This window comes from Onthophagus taurus, chromosome 11 (genome assembly GCF_036711975.1).
Source record: "Onthophagus taurus isolate NC chromosome 11, IU_Otau_3.0, whole genome shotgun sequence".
Taxonomy (NCBI): Eukaryota; Metazoa; Arthropoda; class Insecta; order Coleoptera; family Scarabaeidae; genus Onthophagus; species Onthophagus taurus.
Genome location: NC_091976.1, coordinates 25,957,795 through 25,971,656, shown reverse-complemented (window position 1 = coordinate 25,971,656; position 13,862 = coordinate 25,957,795). Strand labels below are relative to the sequence as shown.

At 33.9% G+C, this 13,862-nt stretch overlaps 1 protein-coding gene across 2 annotated transcripts in view; it reads left to right on the top strand.

Moving 5' to 3' along the window:
• The window catches only part of LOC111415520 (potassium voltage-gated channel subfamily KQT member 1-like), an 81,362-nt gene that overhangs the window by 11,906 nt on the left and 55,594 nt on the right, over positions 1–13,862 (top strand). The window contains exons 2-4 of one of the 2 annotated variants that reach the window (XM_071199971.1): positions 5,232–5,343; positions 5,728–5,835; positions 10,423–10,618. In XM_071199971.1, coding sequence (XP_071056072.1) covers positions 5,268–5,343; positions 5,728–5,835; positions 10,423–10,618 — 380 coding nt within the window. In that variant the 5' untranslated portion in view covers positions 5,232–5,267. Of the gene's footprint in view, positions 1–5,231; positions 5,344–5,727; positions 5,845–10,422; positions 10,619–13,862 lie in introns of both variants that reach the window. The other variant, XM_071199970.1, reaches the window with a different exon arrangement.

The window sequence follows — 13,862 nt, the reverse complement described above, 5'->3', positions numbered from 1 at the left end:
AGTTTCCAGAGAAACGTTCGTATTAAACTCTTAGAGAATGGATAAAACGTCATTCAAATTCGAGTTCATTGTTAAATGTCTATTTTTGGGCGGTACTCTCTCTCATTTGAAGTAGGACGGAGATCTTCGCTGATGAATTAATAATTTTAATAAGCAATTAACCCAATTGCTGTCCCACCTGAGTAGATATCGAAACAAGGTTGAAACACGATGAGCAAATTGATCATTACCTAAAGATATTTATGATTTGAAAAGAAAATGTAAATAAACATAAATAATTGGATTAATTTGATACCAATCTCGCATTTCTATTAAATGACGTAAAATTAATTAATCAAAAAATTCAAAAAGATAGTACTAATCCTAATTTTTTTTATAATAAAACAATCAATATCGATATATAAACGAGATAAAAACAGAATTTGGAATTTATTATGTCAATTATATTGTATAATAAATGAATGACTTTCACATTTTCTTTCATTTTTATGTAAAACTTGACGTGCTTTTTGTTGAAGAAAAATGGTTTTAATATAATTTGAAGTTTAAGTCATGTTTCTCTATTTCTTGCCCCAACCTAAATCGCGCTGCACAACCCAACCAAATCAATCCACAACAAACTCAGCCCAACTTATCCATAACCACACGAAAACAAGATTTAACCCAAACCACCTCAGTGAACTCAAGCTTACCCATACTCTAGCCATACTCAACACAATCCAAAAACACTAAGCCGAACCCATAACTGAATTTAACCTATTCACACTCAAAATCTGTCCTAAATTAAACCACGCAAAGAACCCAAGTCATCATATCCACCATTCTACAACCATTCCAGCATATTTAGACCGAAATCAAATCACTGAAGGCAACTCTAGCTGATCTATACTGAAATCAAACTCAATACAAGCCAAATCTAGCTCAATCCAAACATCCATAATCAAACCCATAATGCTGAACCTAGCCTAAACTACTGCTTATCCCAAACCAGGGAAAACAACGTATCCCAAAATATCCATAATCAATTCAGCACATCCACTCTCAAAGCAGAACCAACCTAAATCACTGAAGTCAACCCGAAACCCTCAAACCAATCTCAACATAAACCAAGTGCAAGTCATTGTTACTCAAACCACACACGCCAAACTTAACTCACATGACCTAAAACCATGCTGAATCCAGATTATCCTCACCTCAAATCTATCCCAACCCAAACCACGCATAATAACCCATTCACAACCAATCCAACACATTCGCGCCAAAACCAGACTCAAGCTAAATCACCTCCAACTCATCTGTACTTAATGCAGTTGCAAACCAAACTGGATCTTATCACAAACTCAAATTAATTTTTTATCAATATGAGGAACGCCATACATATAAACTAGTGGTGGAACGGATATTCGGCAACTATCCGGTATCCGGCCTATACGGCCATTTTTTTCGAATTTTGTAATTTTCACCGATTAAGTTTTAAAAATTCGTATAAAATCCATTTCTTGAAGGATCTTTGTGGAAATATCGCCAATTATTAATTAAAGTATCCTCTTTTTAATGTAAAAAGCCGTTTTGAAAAATCACATTTAGTTCTTGAGAAATAAATTTTTGAAATAATCGACAATTTTTTTCGAATTTTGCAATTTTCGCCGATTAAGTTTTTAAAATTCGTATAAAATCCATTTCTTGGAATATGAGTTTGAAAATTTCCCAAAGTGTTAATAAGAGTGTCCTTTTTCCAATGAACCAACACGTTTTGAAAAATAGCTTTTAGTTTTTGAGAAAACAATATTTGAAGTTTTGATAAAATTTTTGATGTTGCAATTTTCATCGATAATTTTCAAAATTCGCTATAAAATTCATTTCTTGAAGGATCCTTGTGGAAATATCACCAATTATTAATTAAAGTATCCTCTTTTTAATGCAAAAAGCCGTTTTGAAAAATCACTTTTAGTTCTTGAGAAATAAATGGTTGAAATAATCGACAATTTTTTCGAATTTTGCAATTTTCGCCGATTAAGTTTTAAAAATTTGTATAAAATCCATTTCTTGGAATATGAGTTTGAAAATTTCTCAAAGTGTTAATAAGAGTGTTCTCTCTCCAATGAACCAATCCGTTTTGAAAAATAACTTTTAGTTTTTGAGAAAACAATATTTGAAGTTTTGATAAATTTTCGATGTTGCAAGTTTCATCGATAACTTTCAAAATTCACTATAAAATTCATTTCTTGAAGGATGCTCTTATTAGAGTTCATTCGTTAGTTAAATCAGCTTCAAAAAAATTCATTTTGTATCTTGGATCCAAATAAGTTGACATATCTTATCAGCTTTCTTATTAATTTCATTTTTATTTAAATATCGCAATAATGTGGCAATGTATCCGGCCGAAGGGGATGCCGAATATCCGATATCCGGCTTTTCGCAAAATCACTATTCGTTCCATCACTGCATATCTATAGCCTAATATTAGTAAAATTAGTAGTATCTATTGATAAATAATTAATTTGAGTGTGCTTGTGGATAGATTCGATTTGGTTTGCGACTGGATCTTTGATTATATATAATATGGATTGAGCCAACGAGAGAGATAGCTTGCGCAAGGTGATCGAACCGAGATAGACATAGAAGCGTACTGCCATATAATGGGTGTACTGATAGAAGTGAGATAGATATAGAAGCGTACTGACATATAATATATCTATCTTTGTTACACTTTCACATTATCGCTTTCCATCTGCGTCTATTCACCTTGAGCAACATTTTTGTTAGTAGATATATTCAGTTAGCTCAATCCATATTATATATAATCAAAGGACTGGATTAAGTATGGATGAGCTAGAGGTGTGGTTGAGGTTAGGTCTCGTTTTGATGTGGACGTGTTGGATTAGTTGTGTCATCCATAAATTAGCTTTGACGTATCACTGCTCCATCAACTGCTCTTCTCTGTGCGAAGACTCTAAAAAAAACAGATTCTGGATCTGATGCATGTGGTAATCGATTAAAGTCTTGATACTGGTCACTATGGTGGATTTCGACTTCTCGACTACTTAAGTGTCATAGTACGACTTCATTGACTTTCTCTCAGTTCATTTTTGTTACTAAAGAATTTTTGATTTCATATTTACAATTTTTTCTTAAATTTCCGAATTATATAATGAAATGTAACAATAGCTTTTATTTGTGATCCAGTGAGTTTAATCTATTCAAGTAAACGTAAATTCAAGGTTTACTCAGTTGTGATGAAGATGGGAAAACTATTTTACCTATTCAGTCTACACAAATGGACTGCGGCGTAAAATGGTTCTAGCTCGAGAAACACTTTAGCGGCTGAGTCCCTTCCCGTGTTCGGAAAACCGGAAGCGACGCTGTAATTCCCGGCACCAGGAAGCTTCGACGGATTACGAGAAATTGATATATTAAATGTTCGTTCACAAGCTGTATCAATGAGAGTTCCTGCTGAGAAACAGCAAAATCGACTCCAATTCACGTTAAGTTCCAATTTGGACTTCGAGTTTCTACTAGATTTAGAAGATTGATGGAATGCCTAGACTTATTTCTGATTTACGGCGTTCAGTAACAGCAAAACTTAGTTATACGACTTTCCAATTATTGGGTGTAATGGGTCGATTGTGATGAATGGAAGTTTGCCTCTACACACATGGAGGAGTTATTGTTACCCTCTTATTTAAAGGGGGAAATTACAATGGACAAGTCGAGTTATTTTTGTAATCAATAAATTTCTGGGTCATCAATATAATTACATGTGTGTATAAAGTAATATTAAAATAAATAATATTACAATGTAAAATCGATACTCAACATGTACATTCCAATAAAGTAGTAGTATTATTATCTATAAATAATATATTGTGAGTTTTTCAATGTGTGTATCGAAAGCTACAAATTTTAAATTATTGGATCGGACATCAACATATAAACCGATAGCTTCCAATTTTATGTGAAAGCGATTAAAAGAGTTCATAAATCACGTTGCGTTTAATTACTGATTCAATAACCGACCCCTTTAACTTCAACGATCGATCCAAAATTTTTCGTGACGAAAAAAAGGTATAAAAACCATTTATAGCTTTTTGGGACGGTGATAAAATTCCGGACCCCTTTTCTGATGTAAATTGGTCCGATTCTTGGAGGATTCAATAATAGACCCGCGGAATGACGACATCCAATATCGATTCGTTGAGAATGTAGGCTAAAGAGAAGATAATAAAGGTTGTAGCCTTTCCAAAATAAATTAAAGTTAACTTAAGTCATCGGTGTAAAGTAGAATTTAATTGTAAAGTCGATTTTTTGCAAGATGGTTTTGTTAGGAGGATATTTTTGGTGATCGAATAAGGTCGAGTTCCGTTGAAAATATGTGGTTGGTGAAGCGTCATTTGACCCCTGCTTGAAAAGTAAATATCACGGGAACAATGTCGTTCAGTGGCATCCTGCTGACGCGATAGAGTAGCTCTTATATCACTCTCCAATAATGGAATTCTAAGGAAACGACTATATATTTTTCTCCGCTTTGCCCTCGAATATCAAGAAATAAAAGTTTCAAATGATTTTTATACTTACCTAAGATTAGTGGTGAAACGGATATCCGACTATTATCCGGTATCTGGATATACCAAATATTCACCTTTGGCACCATTCAAAGGAATTAGTATCCATTAAGTTTTAAAAATTCGTATAAAATCCATTTCTTGGAATATAAGTATGAAAATTTCCCAAAGTATTAATAAAAGTGTCCTCTTTCCAATGAACCAACCCGTTTTAAAAAGTAACTTTTAGTTTTTGAGAAAACAATATTAGATGTTTTGATAAAATTTTCGATGTTGCAATTTTCATCATAACCTAAGATGATAATAATTAAAGACTATGTGGAAAAAAGAAATAATAAAAAAAGTACGCAGACTTGACTCAAACCTGTGATTATTACCAGAAGATAACAAAACCCATTATCGATTATCATATTATTGCCGCGAGCTTTGCGTGACTATAGGCCACTCGTCTCTTTGGATTGTTAGTCATTCCAAAGCGTCGTAAGCTCCGAGGGTGGTGGTAGACTAGACTATCAAGGGAGCAATCGCGAAATATGACCGCTTTTACCGTTCTCCACGTGCCGCTTTTCTAAGAATCTAGACGGATCATTTAATAGCTCTTAAAGCCGAACAAACATTAACGGTTAAATTTCAACGAAATAACTAACTCTGTATTAATCATTATTTCAGGAACGAAAGTTCAAACGATAATTTCAAGAATTTGGAATGCCTCATTTGGGTGTGTCTTTCCCCGAATCGTTTACAATGGCATTGGATGAACAACAAAAATTATTAAGCTCGGGTAAGTAAAATTATTATTAATCAAACCTGTTGCTGTAATATATACAACTCCACAACATCGTGTTTACCAATTCTTTCTTCCCATTCATTTTCGCTCCTCATTCACTTTGGCTAAAATAAAACTCAATCGATTACCTGTCTGGTGAGTTTAGCCGTAAATTTTTAAAGCTACCCGGGATTACGTCCCATCTTTGTATATCCATGGAAAACTGGGGAAAACCCTACAAACCGGATTATCGTGTAAAAAGAACATTAAGCGCACGGGTTATTTTATGGGGTCGCGTTCTAACCGTGTTTTCGGGGTTTTTCTTTCGCTTTATCTATCGTTATTATTGTTCTACGCGACGTTAAATGTTTATCCCACACTCCTTTTGTTACCTTTTAGGAAGAACACAACTGCAAGTGAGCATTGTTGAAGTTGGCAGTACCCCACAACCGAGTCCTTTATCTGATAGAAGCTCGCAACAATTACTTGATACACCTTTGGATGTTGGTAAGCTAGGTAATTTAATCATTTTTTATTTAATATTATATTTGTTGAATAATTTAGATTAGATTTTGTGTTCGTTTTTACGCTTTAAAAGTAATAAAACATTTTTGCTTGTAACCTAATACTCGAGTCAGGTTATGTAAACCAAGCATTACCGGCCAGGATGTTACTTAATGCGCCATTTGAGCATGGATATTCTTTCCATAAAATGTATAATACCGCTTTCTCTGTTCCATCAATCAACACATTTCTAAAGCAATATGAGCGGTTGTTTACATCTCCATTAATTATATTGCATGTTTTGTCTAAAGTGTTGAAAAGAATCATTTTTCAGCAGATTATTGAGCACTTAGAAGAAAATATTTTATTCAAACATTTCACGATCATCCATTTAAATGTGTTTTATACAGCATAAGATATAGAACTGACATAGTCGTCCTGCTAGCAAGAACAGAAAAGCCTGTTTGTACAAGCACCAGTAGCACCACTATTTTTATGGTTATAATCCATAACCAGACATCCCACTGCTACTTAAAGTAAGCGCAAAGTGTATTGTCCTATCAAAAAAACGGACCCACGGTTAAAGATTCTACACATTTTGTGGAATTAATTTTCAATGTTATGGATATACCAGTCACATTATTTAATGTGGAGTTTTTCAAAATATCCTGGACTTTGTTGGGAGTGCTTCTAAAATTCTATGGAAAATTTGTATTCAACTTAGAAGCAATGGAAGTCTAAACAAAAAAATGAAATTCTTTGTAAGAGATAAGGATACACATAATGAGATGAGGAAGGAAAAGTCTATGTAATACATTGCAGCAATACAATATGTTACAAAATCTTCAAAAGATTCGAGTATTTCAAAACAGCAATTATTAAATGCTGCAAATGACCTCGAAATTGGCTTCATTATGTGTAATCCATTTTTGCACTAATTCCAATTCCAGAATAGACAGCAGATTTAACCTCTTCCAGTTCATCACGAAGCATCTTGAGTTTGCAATTACATTCAGGAATATTCTGATATGAATTAGCCATTTTTTCTGCCATCTTAAACCACGTTTGAGTGTAGCCCGTACGTAACCTTGGCTTAATCTTGGCAGCAATTGACCTGCGCTTCATTAGATTCATTATTATGTGTAGTCCAATTTGGTACCAATTGTAGTGCCTCGATTTAACCGTTATATAATCTCTGTTTCAACTAGCTGAAAAAATCACCGGCGAGACGATAGCAACAAACCGCCCAGCAACAAACTTTTTCCTTTATATTTCCATCTACTTCTAAGGCCCATATCTTTGTTATTTAGAAAGATAGCGAAAAACTAAGCACACGGTTGGAAAGCTTGGTCTTTTCTCTATCTTAAACCGAGTTTTCGTCCGCCGATATGTTGATAATAAGAGCAAGAAAAAATAAGAAACGTCGCGCTGCATTCAATTTACCTTAAAATTACCAAACTTCACGGCCTTGTGCAGCCGTTACCAGATGCAAATTCAATAAATGGTTTACATATTCGGAAAGAGCTGACCTTGGACTATCTTATTCCGAGTTTTCGTCCGTCAATATCTGTCGGCGTCTGTAAAAAAAACGCTCCTGAAAAAGAGCCTACAGTTGGCAACAAACTTTACCTTTGTATTTCTATCTACTTTTCGGACGGATATCTTTGTTACTTATAACGCTAGCGAAAAACTAAGCACACGGTTGGAAAGCTTGATCTTTTCTCTATCCTAAACCGAGTTTTCGTCCGCCGATATGTTGATAATGAGAGCGCGAAAAAAATTAGGAAAGTCGCGCTGCATTCAACGTACCTCAAAATTACCAAACTTCACAGCCTTGTGCAGCCGTTACCAGATGCAAATTCAATAAATGGTTTACATATTCGAAAAGAGCTGACCTTGGACTATCTTATTCCGAGTTTTCGTCCGTCAATATCTGTCAGCGTCTGTCAAAAAAACGCCCCTGAAAAGGAGCCTACAGTTGGCAACAAACTTTACTTTTGTATTTCCATCTATGTACTTTTCGGGCGGATATCTTTGTTATTTATAACGCTAGCGAAAAACTAAGCACACGGTTGGAAAGCTTGGTCGTTTCTCTATCTTCTATCTTAAACCGCTATTTTCCTCCACGATATGTTGATAATGAGAGCAAAAAAAAATAAGAAACGTCGCGCTGCCACGAATTTTTGCCGCGGCTAAACCACGCTAGGGTCAATAACTCTCTTATATGACGGGGAGAAAACTCTAGAACTATATTCATCTTATGGGAAATTTTCTGCTCTTTTCAACGGTATATAACACATCTCAATCACACGTTTGCACAATCGTTTTTCAGCCCAGCAACAAACTTTCCCCTTGTATTTCCGTCTACTTTTCGGTCCAATATTTTCGTTATCTAGAAAAATAGTGAAAAATTTGCAGCCGTTATTAGAAGGAAATTCAACAAATGGTTTACATATTCGAAAAGAGCTAACCTTGGCCTGTCTTATTTCGAGTTTTCATTTACAGACGCCGTCAATATCTGCCAGCGTCTGTAAACGAAACGCACCTGAAAGACAACCTACAGGTATCAGAAAGCAATCACTTCTTACCCTAACTTTCTTATTTGATGAAGGAAAAATTGGAACAAAGTTTTACCCGCGAGAGAATCCTAACTTCATTTCATGTTGACAGATAATTTTTCATTCACTCTTAATTTATTTAAAACCGTTTAAAAACATATACGTACGAAGGCTTTCACGGCCGGTGTTAATAAAACTAAAACTAACACTAGCACTATCACTACAACTAACACTAGACCTAGAACTAGAAACTTTCGAGTTGAGCCGTGCGTTTTTTGAAAAAATGTTTGATCTTTCGGGTGCCATGTTGCAACCTTCTTCAGAAAACAAGTTGGAAGCGAACTCGAAAGTTTCTAGTTCTAGGTCTAGTGTTAGTTCTAGTGATAGTGGTAGTTCTAGTTTTAGTTTTACGTTTAGAAACATGTTAAACTGTTCAAAAAGGAAAGATTATTTCATGTTACACCTATTTTATCAGAATCTGGAAGAATTTGAGTGATTTTAGACTCGAATTGTTGAATTGTGTTTTGAATCTGGTAACGTTACCAACTTTGCATTTTAACTCAGTTCATCAATTTAAAAAACGCGTTGGAACCGTTGGAAAGAGCAGAAAATTTCCCATAAGATGAATATAGTTCTAGAGTTTTCTCCCCGTCATACAAGAGAGTTAGTTATTGACCTAAGCGTGGTTTAGCCGCGGCAAAAATTCGTGGTTTAGGTAGTTCATAGTCAGAAAAAAGGATTGTGCAAACGTGTGATCACGGTGTGTCACACATCGTTGGAAAGAGCAGGAAATTTCCCATAAGCTGAATATAGTTTTAGAGTTTTCTCCCTGTCAAATAGGAAAGTTATTAGTGCAAGAAATATTTGCGTGTTTTTATCGGTAGGGGCTTTTTCAGGTGGGTTTTTCTTACAGACGCTGATAGATATTGGCGGACGAAAACTCGGAATAAGATAGTCCAAGGTCAGCTCTTTCCGAATATATAAGCCATTTATTGAATTTCCATCTGTTAACGGCTGCACAAGGCCGTGAGTTTGGTAATTTTGAAGTAAATTGAATGCAGCGCGACGTTTCTTATTTTTTCTTGCTCTTATTATCAACATATCGGCGGACGAAAACTCGGTTTAAGATAGAGAAAAGGCCAAGCTTTCCAACCGTGTGCTTAGTTTTTCGCTATCTTTCTAGATAACAAAGATATGGGCCCTAGAAGTAGGTGGAAATATAAAGGAAAAAGTTTGTTGCTGAGCGATTTGTTGCTATCGTCTCGCCGGTGAAAAAATCACTAAGTAAGTTTGAAATCGTCGTTAATCCGATGACCTTAAAAACTTTATGCACAAAGTTTTGCTCCCAATTTCAGGAATTTTATGATACATTCTGGATTTGCACCAATTGTTAATAATTATTATTTCCTTAGTATTAATATGTTCAATTTTAGAATGAACAGCAGATTTAACCTTCTCAAGTTCATCACGAAGTATCTTGAGGTTACATTTAGATTCAGGAATATTCTGATATGAATTAGCCATTTTTTCTGCCATCATAAACCACGTTTGAGGGTAGCCCGCACGTGACTTTTTCGAGTTATTTTCAAACTTACAAAGTATTGTGATGATTTATGAGTGTTATGACGATTTATTCATCTGCTTAAATCATATGTTTTCATCTAAATATTAAACGGGTAGCAAATTCACTTATGTACATGTTCGCCGAGTTGGGAACTTTCATCTACTAAATATTCTCTGAAATGTAATATATTTTTAAACCTTGATGCTAACCCTACATAATAAAATATACCCTGCCTTCGCTACACACACATCAGGCAATCACCTGTTGAAATTTCAAGAGTTTCGGCTAAAAAGTTTCAAAGTAAACCGAGTTACCGCATCTCCTCTTTAATAAAACAGTTGCCGAATTCCGAATTGATTCAGAGGTCTTTATTTTGGAAACCGATAATGGGATGATGAGATTATCCCAAATCTCCTTTAATTTATATTTTATTGTATTGATTAGTTGTGACAAATTTTTTTTTTATAGTTGCTGAAGCAACGTTTTGCCAAGGTGTAAATACAGCTTCTTTATTATTGGAAAGTCCTCCAAAATGGGGAGAAGCAGCACGATACGCATCAAAGCAACATCGGAAAATAGCTGGTCGAGCGACGTTTCAAGGACAAGTCTACAATTTTCTAGAAAGACCGGACAATTGGAAATGTTTCGTTTATCACATAGTCGTGTAAGTACATCAATTGATTATTTATTTCGAAACAACTCTCTTTTTCCCATAATCAGTCGATATCACGAAATGAAAGGTGTTTTTGTGTTTAAATTTAATTGATTATAACAAAGATGAGTAAATGTTTTTGTAATAATGAAGTTCCTCGAATGTTTTGAATCTTTTATGACGCTTTGTATTACGTCAGTACCTCTGTAAATATATAATCCCATCCACAGCTGTTGGAATTGGGATGTACTAAAAGTTCAAAGCTATCCTATTGTAAATTTTTAATTAGGTTTATACTCATGGGTGTTGAGATATTCACCTCAATTTACTTCATTATGAACCAAAAAGAAGCTGTAAATATTTTATTACAAAGGATTAAAACTTACATTATCTAAATATACTTAACTATAAAGAGCTATTTCTATCAAAATATCTTCTAAACAAATTTTTATGTAAACTTATACATTTTAAGCGATAAAACGTTACATAAAAGTAGGTTTAACGTAAATTGTTTACGTTTTAAATGGGAAATTTCCTATTTTCAATAGGTAGTTTGCGCGCACGTCATTAGATGGCACCACTCGACTGTAACAATTGAGCGCTGTTTAAGTGGCGCCCTCCAGTCGGCAATCGATGAACTATATCTTCAAAATTATAGATTTCTTGATGATTTTGATAAAAAAATTGAATTAATTATTTTATTTCGCGCTTAAATATGAATGTATTATTAATTTATTGATTTATTATTCAAATAAGTCAATTTAATCCATAATTTCGTGAAATAAATTGGGGTCACGCAAATTCGAAGTTGGCGTGCGATCCAATTTTCGATTTTCTGTCGTTTAGGTGAATGATGGTAATGTTCTTCTGTTGCTTCCCATTTTTTTAATAAATTTGTAGTTTTTAAATGAATTAATTCTAAACTTGTGTTCTAATCCCACGTGACAGATAGTGAAGCTTGTGGTCCAAAACAGAATTTCATTTCCTGGAATTAATGCATTACAAATGACATATACACAAAGTGGTGTAATGTATAATTTCAACGCAATAATGACGCTGTTTCTAAAAAATTAACTGCGCAATTTGTGTAATTAAAATTATAACATTCTATCTATTCGAGAATCAAATCATCGAAATCGTAATTCAACCTAACAAATTTTGAAATTGTTAAGTTATAATGTTTATTTTATGAATACAAATACTGAAATATCAGTAAATGTCGGGGAAATATTCATTAAATAATAATTTAATCATTATTTACCAAAATTTCCGTCGAGAGCACAAAGCAAATATTTCATTATCAAACGAATATTTTGAATTCCACTGGGAGCGTCACAATTTTCGTATTTTAATATTTCACGGTGGAAAAAGTTGAACGCAACTTTATAACTCATATATAAATGAAAACGTTCTTTATACTTTGAATTTGTCATTAAGTTAAAAAAATTGAAATCTATACGGATATCTTATAAAGTGACTTATAGAACCTCGAAATGTAAGTAAATATCGCTACAAAGCAATTTTTAGAATTCTTTAAGCATTGATATGTGAAGAGAGAATTAGCCTAAATGCTTTGGTGTTTGTACTGATGGAACTCATCCCTCGTCTGGCTGCTATGGAGGATTAGAGGCGCTTATTCGAAGCAAATCACCAAATGCATTGTGAACCCATTGCATTATTTATGAGGAAGCGTTTTCGTCAAAGCATTTGAATCCTGCGCTGAATCAAATGTTATATTTTGTGATAAATTTTATAAAATCTCATCCAACCTACTAAAACCTGCTTATTGGTCAATAAAGACATGTCAAACAATTATATGGAAAGTTACGACAACTTTGAGCTAAACTTGAGCTATTTAATTGAGCACATTATCTCGAAATCGAACAATCACCTACGAACTGATTGGGAAAGTTTGAAAAAAACGAAATAATACTAAAAACAGAAGAGCAAATTGAACCCAAGAAATGAAGAGAAATCTAAACGGCAACCTTAAAGCAATCCTACAACTGATATCAGAAAAGAGAAAAGCGAGGAAAAACTAGCCATGACCTCATAATACAAAACAAAAGTGTTAATAGTGTTAATTAGTGTTACCTACTACAAGAAGAAGAATAGACACTACTGACAGAAGACTTGATACTGCTTATGGAAAACTACATAGACTAGACTAGATAGATTAGACAGAGGCTGCACTGTAGATACGTTTATTTTTTACTCTTAATTTCTCTAGTTGCAGAAGTTTGCACCAAAAAGTTAGGGCACAAGTCAACAAAAACTTTAGAATATCTGCGTATTTAAGAGACATCGTATGACTTATGCATCGGAAACTAGGGCAGATACATCAAAAACCAAGAGTCACCAAAATGAGATTGTTAAGGGCGATTGAAGGAGTAACTCTGAGAGATTAGATAAGAAGTTCAGCAATACGGGAAGAAGTGAGGATGCCTGAGTAGTGCGATTTGTGTGGGTGAAGAATGATGACCACGTGGATAGGATGGACGACGAGTGTTGGATAAAATGTGCCAAAAGTAGAACGATCGTCGAAATGGACATAGTCTTAAATAAAGAGGAAATAAAAGAAGAAAACTAGATATTGTGGATTACAACAAGCAGAAGATTAGATATTACCAATAGAAGACTTGAGAATGCTAATAGAATATGAGACACTGTCAATAGAAGACTAAATACTGCAAGCGGACGACTAGATGGTGTTTGCAGAAGACTAAAAACTTCAAAAATGTCCTACATAGACTTATTAACTTACTAGTGACTCCACCGCAAATATTCGCTATGGAGATTTATCAAAAATGTAAAAAAACTTTGGTCTTGCTAATGCAACGAAATAAATACGAAACTCATCATTTTCAGTCAAAATAAATGTTAAATCAATATCTAGTATCATCAACAAGTTAAAGTTTTTGTACTATCTGAGAACTGAAACGTAATTCTAGCCGATATCGATATTTATTCTATATCACTAGAAACTGGCTATAGATAAATATGAAATAATTATGGATTATGATTTCTTGATGCATTAGGAATATTTTTTATTCATAACGTCTTTCTCCATCAGTTTTACTTAGGTTGTACTTGACTTTATTACGAAAAATCGCCCAATTTTGATATTTTGTGATTTATGCTATATCACTAAAAACTGATGATAGATAACTATGAAATAAGTATGGATTATGACTTCTTGATACATTAGGAATATTTTTTATTCATAGTGTCATTCTCCATCAGTTTTAGTTCTTAG